This window comes from Ursus maritimus, unplaced genomic scaffold, assembly GCF_017311325.1.
Source record: "Ursus maritimus isolate PB19 unplaced genomic scaffold, ASM1731132v1 scaffold_4, whole genome shotgun sequence".
NCBI classification, from domain to species: Eukaryota; Metazoa; Chordata; class Mammalia; order Carnivora; family Ursidae; genus Ursus; species Ursus maritimus.
In genome coordinates this window covers 56,665,346-56,686,398 of record NW_024426552.1, presented here as the reverse complement: position 1 = coordinate 56,686,398, position 21,053 = coordinate 56,665,346, and the positions used below count along the sequence as shown (strand labels likewise).

The 21,053-nt window shown below is 40.0% G+C and overlaps 2 protein-coding genes across 12 annotated transcripts in view; one reads left to right on the top strand and one right to left on the bottom strand.

Moving 5' to 3' along the window:
* GTPBP8 (GTP binding protein 8 (putative)) overlaps nucleotides 1-21,053 on the bottom strand; it is a 183,486-nt gene that overhangs the window by 145,389 nt on the left and 17,044 nt on the right. For 6 of the 8 annotated variants that reach the window (XR_005832184.1, XR_005832185.1, XR_005832186.1 and 3 more), the window contains exon 6: nucleotides 10,929-11,034. Coding sequence is in view for 4 of the 8 variants with exons in the window: in XM_040621241.1 (XP_040477175.1) it covers nucleotides 10,929-11,034 (106 nt within the window). In the remaining 4 variants the exon portion in view is untranslated. Of the gene's footprint in view, nucleotides 1-9,562; nucleotides 11,035-15,787; nucleotides 16,075-21,053 lie in introns of those variants that run through there. The other 2 variants (XM_040621243.1, XM_040621245.1) reach the window with 2 other exon arrangements.
* Nucleotides 6,089-20,707, top strand: NEPRO (nucleolus and neural progenitor protein). Of its 4 annotated transcripts, none has more exons than XM_040621237.1 (9): nucleotides 6,089-7,749; nucleotides 9,400-9,554; nucleotides 12,902-12,981; nucleotides 13,369-13,500; nucleotides 13,920-13,997; nucleotides 14,660-15,021; nucleotides 15,170-15,231; nucleotides 17,782-18,035; nucleotides 20,058-20,707. In XM_040621237.1, the coding sequence occupies exons 1-9, from the start codon at nucleotides 7,491-7,493 to the stop codon at nucleotides 20,518-20,520; spliced, it is 1,845 nt and encodes a 614-aa protein (XP_040477171.1). In that variant the 5' UTR covers nucleotides 6,089-7,490; the 3' UTR covers nucleotides 20,521-20,707. The 4 variants fall into 4 exon arrangements, with proteins under 4 accessions (XP_040477171.1, XP_040477174.1, XP_008704846.2 ...); XM_008706624.2 differs by lacking the exon at nucleotides 6,089-7,749 and adding an exon at nucleotides 7,826-8,049; XM_040621239.1 differs by lacking the exon at nucleotides 6,089-7,749 and adding an exon at nucleotides 8,095-8,222.

Sequence of the window (21,053 nt, the reverse complement as noted above, 5' to 3'; positions counted from 1 at the left end):
CAATAGAATGTGATGGAAATGGCATTCAGGTACTTCTGAGCCGAGACAAAACAAAGCCTAGCATCTGCTTTTGCTCATGGTGGATCCAGCTACCATGTAAAGAAGTCCAGGTTATCCTACTGGAGAGAGTCTATATGGAGAGATAGGTCCTAGAGGATGAGATGCCATACGGATAGAAAAGTCATGTGGAAGAGAACTAAGGTCCCAGACAATATGTGTAAGCCCAGCTAATGCCATGAAAGGAGAGAGACCCAGAAATCCCAGCTCACCCTCAGCCATTTGAGCCGTCCCAGGGAGAGTGCCAAAGTGGCGAGTAAGGCCATCTTGGGTCTTCTAGATCCAGTCCAACAACCTGTCACTAAGTTGTTGATTGTTAACCAGCAATAGGTAACTGAAATATGGATACTTAAATGTTTCCAAATGTTTGTTACTGTGAATGATAGCAATGAACATCTTTTTACTGGTTCCTTGTCTACCAAGGGAATCTATGTTGTTGAACTTAAGTCTGTAAATTGAGTAAGAAGTCATGTCTCCATTTTGGTGTTCAAGTGAGGTTTCTGGCCCCTGCTCTAGAGATGAAGTAATATTTCATTGGGCTGTAATCTATTCAATTTCCACAGACTCCATCATCAGTTAGCTACTACTAAAGATCCCTGCTAGTCAAAACAATTTGATTACCATTTTCTCCCTACTGTCCACTATAGTAAATGCATCAATCTTTTCTCTTGTAATTAATTGGTATCACATGGGCTTTGTCATTCTGGGAGCAGATTTCAATGGTGATATCTTCCTATCAGCACCAGAGCCTACAGAAGACAGCCATTACAGAGCTTTGTGAGGATACTGGTAGTGCTTCATTAATGTATTTCTCAGTGCCTCAGTTCAGGGAGTGAATTTTAAGAGGACACAGTTGGGGGTGAGTGGGTGGATGAGTGTGCAGATCACAGATTATATATCCATTCCATTATTCCAATCTCCCTGAGAATTTGGATTCCTCCTTCTACATCGTGCCAGGAAATTTGACATCTTGTCTTCATTGAATATAAACTATAGCTGAGTTCAAGTTTCAATCAACAAAGAAAATTGTCAGACATAGTTCTAACTGTAAGAATCTCTAGCAACTCGTATGATGAGACTCATATCGACACATTTGGTCCAATCCAGAGTTTCATATTCCATCCTCTTTAGTTTAATAACTTTAAAATCCATTATTACTTCAGTTTCTGTCAGTAAAAATAAGCAACATTTTGCAATTATTTTGGAGTATAAACTATTTCTTTCCATGTCAAACTTTATATTTGTCTCCCTGGAGCAAACTGAGATCCTACTTGAGGTATAGCTCTAGGGGTGATGGGAAGTGGTTGGGGTGGGTCTTGAGGTTTTTATAGGGTTTTCACACAAGCTTCCTCAGACACAAGGTAACAGGCTTCTCTGATTCTCAGCTTTTCCCAAATCAAATTAGATAATTGCTATTCCAAGTCTGAAGAGTCCTTCTTACTAATCAATGCTCTGACTTGTATATACGAGACCTGAGAGTCAATAAATTCAATTTAGTTTGGAATTATTCAACCAACAAAATCAATTTCGGGGTCAAGTTCAGCCCTGCAGCTATAAGAAATAAGTGATTCTGTCAGGACCCCCACGGAAGCTCTCTGATTCTCTATGACTTGAGCTAAGAGTTAAAGATCTGAGCTTGTCATTTTTTGTAGGCTCTCCAGTGCACTCAGAAGCATCATTGCTACTATAATAGTCATCTAGTCCTCTTGGGGCTTCAGAAGGCATTTCATCACAATCAGCCTCAGGTGATTAAGCATGACAGTACAGTACAGCATGGATTTATCATATTCCCTTTCCTCTTGATAAGGAAACTACTGAGTTCCAAAGCTAAGGGACATAGCCAAACCAACCTCATCCCATTTTGAGGGGCTGTTTCACAGGACTACTTCTTGTTCTAAGTATCATAATAGTCAGAGTCCATTAGTAAAAAAGACTCATACCACCTATTTCATCAGAGAGAATTTAACATAAGGAACTGGTTAAATAGATGTTTAAGAACTGAAAAGCATACATGCAAAAGCAGTTACAAATCCTGGAGCTGAAGAAACAAGGGGAAGAGTTTGGGGTTATCAGAATGTAGACTTTTGGAGGAAGGGATCTGCAGATTGGGACCAAGATCTTTGAGGAGAGAACACCATCCAGGTGCTGCTACTACATCTGAGGAGTCAACAAGTTCTGCTAGTGCGTCAAAAGAGTCAGGGACTAGAACGAACTGCCATTACCCAGGATGAAGAGCTGTTGTGGGGCAATACCCGTCAGAAAGAAGGGAGCAAACAGAAAGAACAAGTCCCTTTTCTCCTCTTCCTTCCTTCCAATGTCCCTCTAGTGGGCCATGTTGATGTAACTACCAGCTGGCAAAGATGATTTGGTTTTGCATTGTCCCAGCCATAGCATCACAGAGCAAAGTATAAAAGAGTAGGACTGAAGCTGAGAGGCCATAATAGGATGCATAGTAGAAAGCATATGTCTCTAAATATATCGGTGTGTGTGCGTGTGTGTGCATTGGCATTGCTTGGCCATTTATGGCCATATATGGTCAATTATGGCCATTTTAACACATATTTATTTCTTTCCTTATTTTCCTTTCCTTTAAATAGAAAATACAAAACAGTTCATAGAAGAAGAAAAGATCTATCCCCCTGCTGGAAAGATAATTATTGTTAACACCTTCATTTAGATCCTTCTAGACCTTTTCCTCAATGTGTGGGTGTGTATTTTTTCATGAAATTGCATTATACATACCGTTTTCTAAGTTGCTTTAAAAAACAACTTACTGCATCATCAAAAATCACTCACATCAATACATATTTATTTATTTACAACTGTGGGTTCAAAACGGTTCCTAGGAAGTGTCTTATAGCACTTAATGGGAGGGCCCTGCATTCTACCATACACCTTAATCACTGCAATTCCACTTTTACTTGTTTTATATATTTGATTTCTGTGGGGGAAAAGAATTCAGTTGCCAAAATATTAGAAACCAACTGATTCATCATGTAAGTATTGTATCATTTTCCAATTTTATGACAACAACAAAGGATAACTTTGTATCCAAATTTTTGTACAAAGCCTTAGTAACATGGGACACCACGCTTTTTACTCTTTTTACTCTATTTGACAGTACCTGAAAATTATTTTAATTGGCATTTTTTGGATTACTAATGAGATGGCCAAGGTTTTGTTTATTTGATGGTCATTTGTGTCTGTGGCAGTCCTTCTTTATAGACTCTGAACTTTCCACGCATGGCCCTAAAACCTTACTTTCTGTCTAATGTACAGAGCCCATGCCTCTTCTACACCCCTCAGTTCAAGGAAGCTCTGACTTCAAATATCTACTGCTTACCTGCATCCCCACTTCCCTGCGTCTACTTTGGTAATGATCGCAAATCCTGCTCCACAGACTACACAGATGTTTTTGCTCTGGGGTCCCTCATCCTCCGAGTACACCACCCTCAACATCTCCATATTGAAAGGTATTTTTATTTTTCTTCCTGGCTTGGAGAATAAGGGCTTTTTTGATCTTTAAGCCAACCTCTTTACCTGCAAATTTGATCCCGTCCTTGTTTGTCTCCTTTGGGATTTAGTATGGTGCCTGGCAAACAACTGATGCTCAAAAACTGTATTGAATGAATAATCGATCTTGTTCTATTAATTTTCTCCCCTCTACCTCTGTAGTATGGCTAGTTTCTCTAACTCTTTTGGCTCCTTTCCTTTAGCCTATATGTGAGCAACACATTTCTTGTCCATGATGGTCAGTTTTGTGTATCAATTGGGCTAGGCTATAGTACCCAGTTACTCAGTCAAACACTAGTCTAGGTGTTACTGTGAAACTATTCTGTAGATGGGATTGTCAGCTACAATCAGTTGACTTTATGTAAAGGAGATTATCATGGGAAATCTGATAAACCCAATCCAATCAGTTTAGAAAATCTTAAAAACAGAACTGAGGTTTCTCTGAAAACAGGATGGAGGAAGAAATCCCATGTATAGACTATAGTTTCAGCTTCTGCCTGAGTTTCCAGCCTGCTTTTGTTGGCCTGCCACCTGGATTTTGAACTTGGCTATCCAACCCCCACAATTGTGCAAACCAATTTCTTTCAATAAATCCTTTAAAAAATATCTATATCTATATATCTTCCCATTGATTCTGTTTGAAATGGTGGAACCCTGACTGATACACTACCTTAAAATGAGAAACAAAACAAAACGCTATTACAAATTAAACTGTCTACCCTTATCTAAGCTTCTAAAAATATTATCCTATATTCACCATCTCTATATCCCTCCCTTTGCAATCACATTTTGAGCTATAGTCCCATTTATTCAATTGGTGAATTGGCCATATTCTTGTGAACAGCCTGTGGGTGATCTCAAAATCAATATATCAAAAGTTATCTCATTATCCCTGCCACCGACCTAAATCTGTTCCACTTTTAAAACCTATATCTAAAACTCAAAGCAAAAATCTGGAAGTCATGCTAGACATCTAGTTATCTAAACACCAGACATTTACATAGGTTCTACTATCCACCTTCAGTGCCAGTATTTGAACCCAGGCCATCGTCATGTCTTGCCTCAGTGTTTGCAATAGATTCCTTTACCTCCTTATGTCCAGTTTCATCTCCTTTAAATCTGTTCTTCGGGGTGCTCTTTTTTTTTTTTTAAAGATTTTATTTATTTATTCGACAGAGATAGAGACAGCCAGCGAGAGAGGGAACACAAGCAGGGGGAGTGGGAGAGGAAGAAGCAGGCTCATAGCGGAGGAGCCTGACGTGGGGCTCGATCCCAGAACGCCGGGATCACGCCCTGAGCCGAAGGCAGACGCTTAACCGCTGTGCCACCCAGGCGCCCCTTCGGGGTGCTCTTTGATGCAAGGTGACCAAAACTGTTCTGCTTGAGACTCAGAGACTCCTTTATCACCTACAGCAAGGGCTCCCCAATCCAAAATACCATCACAAGGAGCTTTTCAAAAACAGATTAGAGCCCTACTCATACCTGATGAATAAGAATTTCCAAAGTGGGGCCTGATAATTTCTATTTTTTAAAAGTTATCCAGATTAATTATGATCAGCCAGTTTGGGGAACCACCAGCCTTCAGGGTAAAATTCAAGTTCTGCCCAGGATATGACACCACCACTCCCAGCTTCATCCCTCAGCACATATCACCCTCCAGCAATACTGACCCAGGACTAGCGATTCTTCCAAACCATGTCTTACAACCCAAACGTTGTCTTCCAACCTTTCTGTCAGGGATGTCCTTCTTCCATATCTGCCTGAGAAATTCTTAATCATCTTTTAAAAAGTCTATTCAAACGTTATCTCGTCTCCTATTCAACAAGTAAATATAGACAAACGGAAATTTTATACATTAAATATGTGTGATTCTTTGTATAGCAATTATGCCTCAATAAATTATCAAAATTTATTGAGGTCCTCAGAGCATTATATGCCAGGCTCTGAGTTAAGCATTAAGATATAAAGATCAGTAAACTATATCCGCAGTACTGCCTTCAGTAAGCTCATGTGCCATTGATGAAGACATACAAATACAATACAGTGAAGTAATTCTTTTTTTTTTTTTAAAGATTTGATTTTATTTATTCGACAGAGATAGAGACAGCCAGCGAGAGAGGGAAACAAGCAGGGGGAGTGGGAGAGGAAGAAGCAGGCTCATAGCGGAGGAGCCTGATGTGGGGCTCGATCCCAGAATGCCGGGATCACGCCCTGAGCCGAAGGCAGACGCTTAACTGCTGTGCCACCCAGGCGCCCCTACAGTGAAGTAATTCTACGAGAGAGTCTATGGTAACTGAATAATGGTTCCCCAAAGATGTCCAAATCCTAATCCCCAGAATCTGTGACTATGTTACAAAACAATTTTTGCAGATGTGATTAAGTTAGAGATTCTGAGATGGGGAGATTATACCAGGTTATCTTTTTTTTTTTTTTAAAGATTTTATTTATTTATTTGACAGAGATAGAGACAGCCAGCGAGAGAGGGAACACAAGCAGGGGGAGTGGGAGAGGAAGAGCAGGCTCCCAGTGGAGGAGCCTGATGTGGGGCTCGATCCCAGAACGCCGGGATCACGCCCTGAGCCGAAGGCAGGCGCTTAACCGCTGTGCCACCCAGGCGCCCCTATACCAGGTTATCTTGGTGGGCCCACTGTAATCACCAGGGTCTTTCAAAGCAGGCAGGAGAATGAGACAAAGAGAGGGTGGAGGGAGATTGGGAAGATGCTATGTTACTGATTTTGAAAATGGAGGATGGACACATGAACCAAGGAACGCAATGCAAGTGGCCTTTAGAAACTGGAAAAAATAAACGAATTCTCCATTAGAGCCTCCAGAAGGATCCAGCCCTGCCAACTTTAGTTCAGGGGGATCCATTTTGGACCTCTGATCTCCGGAAATATAGTAAGTCTTTTAAGTAACTAAGTTTCTTGCTGATTTATTACAGCAGCAATAGGAAGCTAACACAGAGGCCAATTCAAGGCACTATGGTAGTATATAAAGGGGTCTCTATATCACGTTATGGAACAGGGATAGGATGCTCAGGAAGAAATACCCAGAGATGATGACACCAGAGCTGAGGAAGGGAGACTGTTTCAGAAGGATGATCCAGGTGGAGGAATTAGTATTTGCAAAGGTATGTAGACAGTGGCAAGTGTTTCAATAGGGCAAGGTTATTTGTATTAAACAGTAGAAATAACGGTATTAATTCCGGTAAGAGTAAAAATCTGTTTTTTTTAGAACAGTGCCAGACACTGTTCTAAAGCACTTTAGAACCCTAAGGTAGAGACTATTATTTTCATTTTACCCATAAGGATACTAAGGTTTGGTGAAGTCATGTAACTTTCCTGAGGTCATTGAGCTAGTAAATGGCAGAGCTAGAATTAGAACCCTAGTGGTCTGTCTCCAAAACCCATGGACTGCCTCTCTAATATATTATAGTGGATGACTTTCTCAAGTAAGGTCGCGTCAGTGTGGCTGAAGATAATTAGAAAGTTATTAAAACGGTGAGGATCAGCAGACCATGCGGTACCGTCATTTTTTAAACACTGATAGAGGATGGGGTTGATGCAGTATGACGGCCTCCAAGTTTCTTTGACGTGATCGCGGTTTTGCTGGTGAAGATAGAGGAAACTTCCTTGACTGTCTTGGGCAAAGTAAATACCCTCTCCTGTGTTTCAAATACCACACCTTTCTTAAGCCTTTTCATAAGTCTTTAATTTCTTCCGTTCCCCCTAATGTCTGATGCGGAGATGGGAGTGTATGGGTAGCCTCTCCTCCCCCCTTCGGCGATTCTGATTGAGTAGTACTGGGATGTAACTTTCCCCGACCCCCAACCCCAAACTCTCCGAAGTTTCTCATACGCGGCCAGGTTTTAGTGATCAGGGACTGGACGACTATCCTCTCCAGTCCACTGTATTTGGTCCATGATTCGGCAAAGTCCCGCCCCCACCTCCGGGCCCCGCCCCAGTCCCACCCCTTGCCCTCTTCCTCCCCAGATTTCCTCTCTTCTCCCCTCCCTCGGTCGCTTCTTTAGGTCTCGCCCAGCTCCGCCCTTCCCAGCCCCTCCCCGGCCTCCCAAAATGGCTACGGGGCTGCCGGGCCTGGAGCCGTGGAACCGCTTGAGAATCCCGAAGGCGGGGAGCCACAGCTCAGTGACCATAGAGGACCCCGACGCAGCCCTGAGTGAGTGAGGGGCCCGGTGAACTGCAGACGCTTCCGGAGGCGGTCTCGGGCCGGGCCGGCGCACGTGCGCGGTGGGGGGGCGGGACTTCCTGAGCCCGCGGGACACTGGGAAGGGGCCCAGGGCAGGACCGGGCCGGGGGTACCTGGGCTGCCGAGTTTGCCAGGAATTTTGCTTGTGGGGACACTGGCTTGCTTTGGAATCCTTCTTTAAACCCACTGTGGCTACCGCACGGTCTGGCTGGAGCGACGAATGCCCAAGGCTCAGCCCCGCGCCCGAAGGGCGGAGGGAGGTGGACGCAGGTAGCGTCCGGGAGAGGTGCTGCCTGGAAACTCTATGCTCCCTCAGGCCGCCAGCAGTCCCAGCAGTCCGGTTCACACAGAAGTCTGTTCCGTGATCTCTTAGGAAGGCAGCTGGGGCATTCTGTATTTAGACTGCAATCTTTCTGGCCTCAGTGCCTCATCTGTAAAACGGGGTTAGTCCTCCCTACCTATCACCGGTTGTTGAGAGCATCTAAGGATGTCATTAGGGGAGAGTGCTTTTAAAGTGTTTTATCCGTGGTCCCTGTTTTTAGGCAGTAGGGCCCAGTAAGGAGTAGCTAGATTGGGTTTGAATCCTGGCACTTCGCTCTGCTGGAGCTGGGCAGGTTGGGGGGTGTCGTTATTTAACCTTTCTGTGCCTCAGCTCATTTTCAAATGCGGATAAAATAGTACCTATCTCATAGGGCTGCTTTGAGAAAGTGGTACCGTTAGCATTTGAAATAGCGCCTGATAAATGAACACTCAAGTGATAGTTAATGTTAAATACAACCTATCTAATCATCATATCCTCTTCACCATCCACCCAACCTACGCAATTTATAGCTTAATCTTCCTCTATTAAAAAATTCTTTAACAGAATTTCTATCAGACGTGGAAATTCAGCAACTCCCCATCCTCAAAGCTGTCGATTCTGGCTTCATATTGTTGGGGCAAAATAACGTTCTCCCTGTTCTGTAGGAATCTGCCTTTCTATTCTGTCCATCTGGGATGCTAGTGCTACCTTTAGTGCCACAGAGACACACATTAACTCCATCTTCTACTTAACAGTTTTTCAGACTAGGAAGCTGTTATTTCGTTCTGAGCACCCCCTGTTCAGTCAGGCCAAATAACGTAACTTCTAGTTGCCACAGTGGTCTCTCTTATCCGAATATATTCTTACCCGGAAGTAGTACCTACATACCTCACCTTTGCTTTTGAGTATGAGTTTCGGCCTTGCTTATGTACATAAACAAATGTACATAGCAAAATAGGGGATTTAGAGAAGTACAGAACATGTACTCTGCCATCAAAGTACTTAGGTATAAGTGTACACCAAATGACTGCAAAGTATTCATATGAAAGATTATTAAAAATCACCATAAAATGTAATAAAAAGATATACGTTATTGTTTAACAGATGTTCTCTTAATGATTTCTGGACCGTATCATCAGTCACCGTTTTCCATCTTCTCACATACTTAGAATTGTTAATTATGTTCTTATAGTTAAAACTGATTATATTAATTTTTTCTTAATCCCCTTAATAAGGAAAGATGTTCCTTCAGAGAATTTTTACATAATAAACTTCACATGGAAATACATACTAAGTTTTATTAAATATCTCTGGTTTAGACCTTTGTATTGCAGCTGTAATTAGAGAATGCTGTCTTGTTACACTGTCACTGAAGAGCCAAACCTTAGATGCAGAAACAGATGTGCTATGCGCAATCCTTTACAGCAATCACAACAGAATGGGCCGCCACAAGCCCCACTTAGCCCTCAAACAGGTAAGGAGAAGCCCTGTGGTTTACGACTCAATATGTTTGCTTGATGAAAATGAGATCACACTGCCACTTAATATTTTGTTATTATGGGAAACTCAGTTACTTGTGACTTAATAGATCCTCAGTCCACAGTTGCATGTGGGCTTTCATATTTTTTTCCTGAAAGCATTTCAAAACGCAATTTATTTAGAAAGGAACTCTGTTTAATTCTTTGCCAGTCTTGTTTCTAGTGGGTAATTTTTATGAAAAGTTTTCATTATATATAATCTATAATAAATTATTGTACTCTTGCCTAGTTCACAGATACAGTGATTTGAGCAAGACAAAGTGTTGGATTAAGAAACAATTTCCTGAGCATAATCAAAATCCTAAAATCATAAAAAGCACAAAGTTGTGGTTTATATATTGTGGGGTATATAATCAGTAATGTATTAGACTAAATGGCTGTATAACAAGTTATGGAAAATGGTGTCCTGTAATTTTTAGAGTTTAAGACAAAATTGGGCCCTCTAGTTTAGAGACTACACCATACAGTCAAGTCTCCTAAGCTGGGTTCCTTATAAGTTCATAAATTCATTCACCTTACTAATTCTGCAGGTATTTTTTGTAACTTTCTATGTGCCAGGCACTATGCATGGTGCTCAGTATACAGAGGTGAAACAGACATATTCTCTAACTTTACAGATTTGTGCCTGCTGGTTAATTTTCTACTCCCATTACTTAAGGCAAAAAGAATGGAGATTTCTTCATCAAAGATAGATCTGGGAGCATGGTCTTTGCCTAAGTTTTCTTCGCTGGGGCAGCTTTTTATCTCCTTATGAGTCTTTTACTTCAAAACCAAATTGGAATGTATTTCAAGTTGAACATATCAGAATGAACCTATTTTTCCTCCTGGCTTCCAAGCTATGAGTAATTATCTAATCAAAAAAATTTGGTGTTCTGTTTTCTCTGCTTCTTCCTTTTATGTAGCTCTCCCATTCAATCAATTGATCAATCAAAACTTTCTCTGCATCTAGACCCTTTTAGTTCTGGCTGCATCTTCTTTCTTCGGAACTTGCCAACTTTTAGTTGTCTTGCTATCCTAATTGATCTTTCCTCAACTCCAGTCTTTCCTATACTCTTGCATATTCTATATGCCAAAGCCAGGTTAATCATCCTAAAACGCGGCTTTGATTTTTTTAATTGTTCTCCATTGTCTCCTGAATAAAGATGAAACTTCTTAGCTTGGCTTACAAGATCCTCCAGGATCTGGCTTTTTCAGTTTTCCTTAGCTCAGGCTTCTCTCTTACCTTCATATATTTTATATTCCAGGCAACTTGAACTCTTTACAAGTCTTGCTGCTCACCACATTCGTTCTCTCACCTGACTTTTGCTTACCTGGTCCTGTATGTTTAGAATGCCCAGCTCCTCCATCTCTGCCTGGTAAAGGCCTTCCCATCCTGCAAGTCCCATTTCAAGCCGTCTGGCAGTGATAAACTTCTTCCTAAGGTGTAACATGAGTGCATATTGTGATAATCTCATTTTAAGTTGCATTTTTTTATTATTAGTGTAGTTGAACTCCTCTTTTTATGACTGTGGGCTATTTGGGCTTCCCCTTTGTGCTACTCTTATGGTATTCAGCATGGTCCACATGTGGCAGTAATTTGTGTACCGTTTTATGTTCCCTGCCGTTCCTTAGAGTAGGCAACATGTTTCTTGCCGCTGCAACTACCATCTCCATTCCTACTACTGCCTTCTATCTGCTTAACATTCTACTATACCGTTATCTCCTTGAGTTTTTCTCCCTTCAAAGAAAGCTAAGTAGTAGAATTAGCCTCCCTGTCATGTTCCCATACATAAAGCGCACAAAATAGTCTTGATTCCTCTTTCCATATGACAATACTTTGGGTTATGAAGACTGTTCTTATGTTCTTCCATGTTCTCTCTGCCTTGCTACAGTTCTTAAAATTATTTTCCCATATTTGTTTTGAACCATGGCTCACTTACTGTATTTCCCAGGTGTTTTATCATCTTGATTTGTCAGTACTCTTCTCCAAGTATAGTGTCCAGAATTAAAAACTGAAAAGATAGGAGCTAACCCCAGAGAAGTTGAAGATTGTTGCCTCCATTGTTCTGAAAACTATGCTGTTATGATAAAATCGATACTTAAATTTTTAGTAGCATGTATGCAGCTTTAGCAAGGTATTATCTTTGCCAATATCAGCGCCCATCCAGATTTTTACACACTTCAAAGTCTGGATGCGGTCCGTGCATGCCCTTTGTGTGGTATTTCCTGAGGACTATAGAATTCTTACCACATTTTGTATAATGCATAGCTTTTACCTTTTTTTTTTTTTTTTTAAATAAAGATGCTGTTGGGTGCCTACTTAACACTGTGCAAAGTACTGAGTTACAGCGGTGGATAAAACAGATGAAATATATTGCCCTCATGGAGCTTCAGAGCTTCCATTGTGGTTGAGAGGAAAAAGACCATCAGTCAATCAATCCATGGAATGTCAGATCATGATTAATGCCATGGAGAAAAATAAAGCAGGAAAGGGATGAGTGCTGAGGGGATTGCAATTTTAAATAGGATATATCTTTTATTTTCGTATTTAAAAGCTTTATACATCTTATTTTTACTACTAGATTTTTAACAACAAGAGAATGGGAAGTGTCTTATATATTGTTTTATTTCCCAGCATGCTTTGCATATAGTAGGTGTTTAGTATACTTTTGTAAAGTGAGTAAACCAATCACTTCCCTCATTTCTGTGGCCATTTACAAACTGCTAAAATTTAGTACTTAATTACTTTACTGTCTTTTTTTTTTTTTTTAAGATTTTATTTATTTATTTGACAGAGAGAGAGACAGCCAGNGAGAGAGGGAACACAAGCAGGGGGAGTGGGAGAGGAAGAATCAGGCTCCCAGTGGAAGAGCCCGATGTGGGGCTCGATCCCAGAACTCTGGGATCACGCCCTGAGCCGAAGGCAGACGCTTAACGACTGAGCCACTCAGGCACCCCTAATTTGCTGTCTTATTTTAATAGTTTCACTAGTAGAAAGCATGTTGCTTCAGAAAAATCTTGAGAATAATCTCATACTTAGTTTAGTGCCCTTCATAGTATCAATTACACATAGAGTAAATTCCTAGTTATAACCGATTTGAGAAATTTGTTTGGCTGGGTTAATTTTAAATCTTTAAGCAGGGGCAATTGCTTTTGGGCTACAGATTATTTTACCCTAAAATGAAAGTACTCTTTTGTGTTGAGTGTATTTCCATACTTTGAACTTTTGCATTTCCTTGCTTTCCTGGTCATATCAGTGGCCATGTCTGTATTATATGAATTTGAGCTGCTCTTTCCCTTTCAGGTTGAACAATGTTTAAAACGTTTGAAAAACATGGATTTGGAGGGTTCAATTCAACATCTGTCTGAGTTGTTTTCTTCCAAGTAAGTGGTCCAGTTGCGTTGTGATGGGCTATGTGGTGGGCTGGGAATTCATGGCCTTCAGTGTGATCTCCCTTTGGACTTATCTTTGCTGGGTGTTGGGATATAACCCAACTGAGGAGCCTTACAAATTTTGTTTTAATAAGGGACACCTGGTATTTGTGATAATCTCTCCTCTGTTGGCTTGTGGAAGGGACTGGCATGACACTGAAATCTGGGTCAAGGTAGATCATATTGAAACATTGTTGTCCGTCAACTCCAGCAAATCATTGAACATAACCACTTCAAATTGAGCTTCCACCTCATCTCTGCTTGAAAACTGCTGTGTAAGTGCTTTATAAGTAATGAACTTTAAGAATGAAAATAACATTCTTTTCCGTTTTTGTGAAGTGAAAACCAGCCTGTAACTACCAAAGCATGTGTTATTCCCAGCCAACCGGTGGTGGAGCTGGTGCTCATGAAGATTTTGGGAGCCTGCAAGTTGTTACTTCGCCTCTTGGACTGTTGCTGCAAGACATTTCTGTATCCTTGAATCAACTGAAATGCATTCCTCTGAATTGGAATTGTTTGGATATATTTAATAGTATTTCTGTTTGAAAGCTAGGAGGTTTGTAAAAGTTATAACCTACCCTTAAAATTTTGCTTCTTGGCCTCCTTTTCCTAGGAATTGCCCGATACAGCTATTGCCAGAGACTGCCAGTTTCCATCTAACATGTATTATCCTAAGGGCACTGACGGTTAGAAATTCTTAATCATAAAGCTAAATAATGGGAGCTCTAGCGGAGTGCATATTACTTTAAGTTTCCATGATTGAAATAGAACGTTTTAAAGCTTTAATTTCTTCAAGAAAATTCTATTTCCCATCTGTTTCTTTCATAAATGTAACTTGCAAAATCCAAATTACTTTGGTTTTGTTTTCCAACTTTAACTTGATTCTCCAGCTTGACTGTGAAGCACCTAGGCTTGCAAGAATTCATTATTTTAAACCTTGTGATGGTTGGGCTGGTGAGCAGGTTATGGTATGTATGTACATATACTCCTTAATTTCTTTTTCATCTAACTCAGCCTAGGTTTTCATATGTTTTCCCATGGGATGCTGATGGTGCAGGGGTTCCGTTTCTTCACTTGATCAGAGTTTACGTGGGGTGGATTGGGAACCTAAGTGTTGATGGTTAGGTCTTTGATGTCTTAACCTGGGTCTCTCGAGTACTATTTCCTGTCATCTTGTTTATTCGGCTTATTCTTAGAGGTAAGAACATTAGAATTACTAACAGCTAACATATTACTCTTTTCTGTAATGAAAATAGCTTTAATTTTTGCTGATTATAACAATAATACATGCTTATTTTAAGACATTCCAAAAGAACAGAGAAGATGTGAAGAACCTGAAACTTGCCTAAAATCTCACCACGTAGCTAAAACCATACTTAAGATATTGATGCATATCCTTTGAGACATCTTCCCATGGAGTACTTTATTTAGTTTTAAGTAACATTTTGTACTTGGATTTTTCTGTTTGGGTTGGACTAATCTGGCTCTTTGCAAATATGCGCTAGAGCATTTTTTATCCATAGTGGCAGATTGATAGACATTTATTTTCAGCTTTTGAATCTGTTGTGGTTATTACATAATCTGCAAATTATAATTACTGGCTAATTCATGGCCTCCTGTCTTTTTCTAGGGTTCTCTATAAAGGTGTTTTGAAAAGGCTGACTTTTTTATATGAGCCATTGTTCAGATTGCTGCAAGAGGTCTCTAGATTTCAACCACTGCCTTACTTCAAAGATTTTACTTTTCCTTCTGATATTGCTGAATTTTTAGGACAGCCCTATTTTGAGGTCTTTAAGAAAAAAATGCCTACAGCTTTTGCCGCTAAAGGAGTAACTAAAATGTTAAATAAACTGTTCTTAACAAAAGAGCAATCACTGAGGTCTAGCAAAGAAACTGTACTCAGAATTTCCAAAAAAGCTAAACAAATGAGGATCGATACACAGAATAATGTGGATCTTGGACAGCCAATTAAGAATAAGAAAATCTTCAAAGGTAATTTGCTTTTATATGGCACAGACTCTTAAAATTAATTTTATTTCTTTTGTAGTAATTAGGCAAGAAATGTCATATACTTAAGAATTCGTTGATTTGAAAATAGTATGCCTAAGTTTTTGTATCTGTGGTCTCTCCATCTCTACAGAAAAGTCATCAGAATTTGATGTGAGAGCTTTCTGCAAACAGCTGAAACACAAAGCTATTCAGGTTTGTCTGGCTTATATTACTGTGGCTGATGATTTCTGCTAATTTGCAGAGTAGATGCCATTTACCAAAGGCAGAGATTGAATCTCTTTTTTATCCCCAGCTCTCAGTTTAGCACCACCTTAGTTTTCAGCCTATGCTTCTGAATGAATAAAGGCACTCCCAAGGGACTGAGTGCATCCAGTAAATTCAGGTTAGAGAATGCCTTCAAAAACGTTTTACTCAAAGTTTCACTAGAATTTTAAAGTGTCCCTAAGATCCATTGGAGGTGTGGATTGTATTAAGAGTATGAGTTTTGGGGGTGCCTGGGTGGCTCAGTCAGTTGAGTGTCTGACTCTTGATTTTGGCTCAAGTCATGATCTCAGGGTCCTGGGATTGAGCTCTGTGTAAGGCTCTGCGCTCAGTGTGGAGTCTGCTTGTCCCTCTCCCTCCCCCTCTGCTCCCCCCTCCCTCCCCCCCATGCTCGAGTGTGCTCTCTCTCACTCTCTCAAATACGTGAATAAAATCTTTAAAACAGAGTATGAGGTTTGTAGTCAGACAGAAATGGTTTGAGTCCTGGCTTTAGTTGGTACTAGTTGTGTGACCTTATGTAAGTTTCTTGACCTGCCCATACCTCTGTTTTCTAATATAGTATGCCCCTCAGAGGGTTATGCAGTTCATGCATGTAAAGTGTTCAGCACAGAGTCTGGAGTATGGTAAGCACTTAACTGTGGTCAGATGTCATTAGCTGCTCTCATCATTGGTACTGTCATCCTCATCTTTTGTCATGTGGCTTCTCTTTCTTTCCTGGTTAGGCTTCAAGCTTTAACATGGTTCCTCTTAGTGTCTGTAAATTCTGTTCTGGACCTAGCAACAGATAAGTACATCAGTGTCACCTATTTTGATGTGGTAACTACTTGACTTCTGTTACCATCTGTCCTCAGATTGTTTTCTCCTGCTTTCCTGCATGAATTATTCTTCTTTTCTATTTAAGAATTAATCATTTCTGACAAGTCAGAGTTCTTTCTTGAATCTTTACAAGGATTCTAACTTGGATTTATATTCTGTCCAATTTATGAGTTCCAGAGGGAGGAATCATCATCATCATCATAGTCCTAATAATAGCTAATATGTAGATTGCATTTACTCTCGACATGCTTTATGTGTGTTAATTCCTACGATCCTTGCAAAAGCCCTGTGAGGTTGTTGCTATTACTATTGTTTCCAAATTTCAGATGAGAATATTGAGGCCTAGAAAGGACAAGAAACTTGTTCAGGCCACACCGCAAGTATGGGGCAGAGCTGGGATTTGAATACAGGCAGTTTGGTTTCACAGTCTTTGTTCTTTACCATTATATCAGTCCCCCAAATCGTTTTGTCAACTCTGTCTCAAGAACTATGGCTCTCTGACCCTTGAAAGTTCTGCAGTCCATCCAGCTGTTCCTGGGTGAGCTGGTTTTAAAGCCGGTTGGTTGGTCCGCAGCCCTTATTCATGACTGATCACTACCACGGTTTTAGCAATTAGCACTAACATGCTCAACTTGCTTTTAAGGTCGAACTTCTTTTATCGATCACCAACGCAAAGTATTGATAGGTCTCTACTTTTATATTTTCTACTACTTTTTTATGTTTTTCGTGAAGTGAGAAATTCGGAAGTTTTGAATGAAGGATGAAAGCAGACCTAGTAAGTGGCATATTTCATAAACAATGAAAGCTGGTACAATTCAGACTTTACTTGACATAGAAAGATGGGGTTGAAGAGACAAAGGTGCCACATCAAAAGGTGGTTGAATTGGAAGTGTTGCTCAGTTAAGCACTTTTAACATACATTCAGCATCATCTCTGTTTTCATGCATTTTCAGTAACGTTTATGATCCATCATTGAGGAGGGTAACTCAGGGTATATAAATAAGTGAAAAACAAATTTGTGGTAGTCTCGTAGTATCAAGGAAGAGGGCTCTTCAGTGATTTTTTTTTCCCCTACCAGATAGACTTTGGCCAATACTTATTCGTGTAGAGTTTCATTCTTATGTATAGATTAAATAGATATCTGTTAGAATATTTATATTATGGTTCCCATCTGAATTCAGTTATAGATGGGATCTGTTGTTGCATAGAGGGGAAAATAATCTTGTGTTAGGAGCGGTGGATAAAAAATTAGTGTTTTTTTTTTAAATTTAAATTCAATTAGCCAACATTAGTTAGCCAACATTAGTTTCAGACGTAGAGTTCAGGAATTCATCAGTTGCGTATAACACCCAGTGCTCGTCACATCACGTGCCCTCCTTAATGTCCATCACCCAGTTACCCCAACCTTCACCCACCTCCCCTCCAGCAACCTTCAGTTTGTTTCCCATAGTTAAGAGTCTCTCATGGTTTGTCTCCCTCTCTGATGACTTCCCATTAAGTTTTTTAAGACAAAGGAAAGCACAGTGAGCCTTAAAAAAAAGGTTTCTTTCTTTTAAAAAGAATTTTTCTAATTCTCATAGTCTGTGAGTCAACTTTTCTCTGTTGTTATATATTTACAAGTGTGTAGCAAATCCAATATATTTTTCTCACCTTTCCGTATTTCAGGAGACCAACTTTAAATGTTCTCAGTCCAAACTAAAGGCAACCAAACATTCTTCTCAGAAAGCAACAGGAACTCCCTGTGCCAAAAGTTTTGTGCAAAGATTTCGAGAGGCTGAGAGTTTCATTCAACTTTCTGAAGAAATCCAAACAGCGATTTTGTGGTGCAGGAGTAAAAAACTCAAGGCTCAGGCCTCCTTTCTGGGTAACAAACTTCTTAAAAGTAACCGGCTTAAACATGTGGAAGCTCAAGGCTATAGGTAGGTATATAATAAGAATTATATTCCTTTGCCTTCTCTGTTATTACTTAGGGCAAAAGTATGTATCTTCAAGTCAGCGTTTTAAAAAAATGGGTTGGCCAGTAGCCCCAGGGGGCCTAAAAGAAGGATCTATTCAAACTGCAATTTTGTTTGCTTTTGTTGGGCACAGCTGTGTCATTGGGAAGGAGAAAGTTAACTTGGTTAATTGGATTTATTCATTTACATTCTTCACCATTCCATTTGTTCATTCAGAAAGCCTTAGGAGTGTTTGTGGTATGCTAAGCCTGGGGATGCGTTGTTTAAGACAGACTTAATCCTCATGGAGCGCTAAGCTCTCACTCTTGCTCTAGTAGGAGAGACAGCCAGTCTGCCCACAGCTTCAGCGAAGCAGGATGAGGGTGTGAGAGCAGAAGGGTCTGCCTCTTACAAGGACACACACCAGACTCTGGGCTTAGGGTCAGGTAATGTTCGTTCATGGGTGCCAGACTCTCCATGTATTGATTTCTTCCTTTCCCCCAATTCTTAGATTCACAGAACTGCTTCAAGATGGTTATCTTTGATTGTGAGCCAGTATTAGTTGAAGCATTACAATGAAGTTAGACACTTTAGGGTTTTACATTTTTATTGAAAATCTAATAGATACCCATGGTAACAATTTTAGACACAAATGGCTATAAAGATCAATGAAAACAAGTTTTGATTAAGAGCTGTGGGAGAAGTTAAGTATTCCTAAGTAATGAATTGTTGAGAGAGTTTCTACATTAGGGTCCTTTAAAGACCTATAGCCATTTAAAAAAGGATCTATTCTAGGGTGGAAGCTCACTCTGAGGTGGAGAAGGGGGTAGATGAGGCAGAGATGATAATAATTTAAAAAGTTAATGGGAAGGGTAACAAAGTAGTATTTGGTTAAACCATTATTCCCTAGCCCACAAAAATAACTGCTGTTTTGTATTGCCCTGTTTTGCTGTATCAATATTATACTTATAGTACATTTTAAATTTACTCAATGTCCATGATAACTCTGAGGTAGGCACTATTGTTCCCATTTTGTAGCTGAGGACATAGGGGATTTTGCTCAGATTGTTACAGCTGGAGATCTAGAACTCAATTCAGATCCTCTGATTCTTCTGTTTTCATTTTTTTCTATTTACGTTTCAATTAGGAGGTACACTTACCCTCTCCCCACTTAAAAATCGCCACTTACAGTAAGACAAGAAAAGGGTTTGGAAACTGATCTTGAATTACTACATAATAAAGGGCTTCCTCAAAGTTATAGATTTATTTAAAAAGGAAAAGGGGAGGGTAATGGGGTAGAAGTTAGAGGCCCATGCCAATCTTTTGAAATCTATCACAAACAGGCAGTTAGGAAGGTACTGATTTACCTTGTCGTAATATACCTTATTCAGAAGCAAAGCACCTAAAATAATCAGCTATTTGAGTTCTGAATTCCCACACTTGAGGAAGATATATGAATCACAAGTAGGGCAGCCCAAGGTATCGGGTTGTCTACACCAGAAGCTCTGTCCTCTCATTCTTAGATAAACTCCCTCCCTCCTTTGATTCTTTTTCCCTGCTACAACATGAAGTTGTGTATCCAGATATGGATTAATACATCCAGGCAGATTGTTCGCTTTGTGATATATCCTTTCCCCAGCTCCACTCCCATTGCACTATGGACAGTTTAGAGGTTATCAGCGAGAGGCTCTTGACACTAAAGTATGGCAGGATCTCACCACTCAGCTACCTTGCTAGGCAGCTGTAGGAGGTACTTTGCTTTGGGAACCTAATGGGGACATACTTGGCTACAATCTGAATCAGAGGGAAGCTCTGCTCTGAAAACACAAATTTGGGTTGAAGCTTCTGTTTTTGTATTTCTTGTGATGACTCTGTAGTTGTATACAGGCATAGGACTTGTAGATAAATTGTGTACTTTTCTTTTGGGAGTTGGTAAAAAGGAGACAAAAGTTTTTGAAAATGTCTGTGTCTTAATGCTAGATTTTTCCTTTCTCTTGTCTTTTAAAGTTTGCCAAAGAAACTAGAGTGCATAAAAACATCTATTTGCAACTGCCTTCTTCGTGTCTCAGGAATCAAAACTTCAAAGCATCATGCGAGACGAAGAAGATCTCAGAATAGATTTTTACTGGAACAGAGGAAACTACAGAGAAAGCTGCAGTTGACTCTTTCAAAAGAAATTCAGCCATCCCCTCAAGGGACTCAGAATGCTACAGATAGCAGTAAATGGAGACTCTCGCACTATACAGTTCATAGAACTGAACTCTACCCTATCGGTAAGCATCTCTCGAGTGGCAGAGTTTCAAATCCTGTCATACAAACTAAAGAGAAACAAATTCATGAAAACCTTACAGGAAGCAATGAAAATGAAACTGATTCATGGACAGTGATGCAAACGAACAAACATAATACATCAGGAACCATTAAGGAGACAGATGACATTGATGATATTTTTGCTTTAATGGGAGTTTAGATGCTCATTTGTGAGACATTTAAGTGCTTAACTGGTCCAGTGTCCTGCTGTTTTACGTGGAACTGGTGAAAAAAAAAATCTGGGAAGACTTGGAAGTACCACTTGGACTCAGACAGGAGCTGCTTTAGTGTAACATTGTACAGCAGTTCATTTCAGTTCAATAAACATTTATAGTAGTTCTGTGTCATTTAACTGACAAGTATTTGAATATTAAATAGTCAGATTTTGAGTGTGACTTTGTAGCAGGGGTTAAGATGAAAAAAATCGACCATATCCTATTCTTGCAAAGCAGATATAATTCCTTGATTAAAGCTGTAAAACAGCTGTCCCTGAAAAACAGTAATTTTATAATTTACCAGGGAATGAAGAACTGAGTAATTAGGTTTATAAAAACATATTCTGTGCCTTAGGGTATATGGGAAGTCAGGTGGGGTGACAAGTATCAAGGAATACTTCAAAGGTCACTTTGGTCGTACTGGCTCCGTTGTAGGTAAGTCCACCTCTGAACACCAAGGTTTGTAGCTTCTAATGGT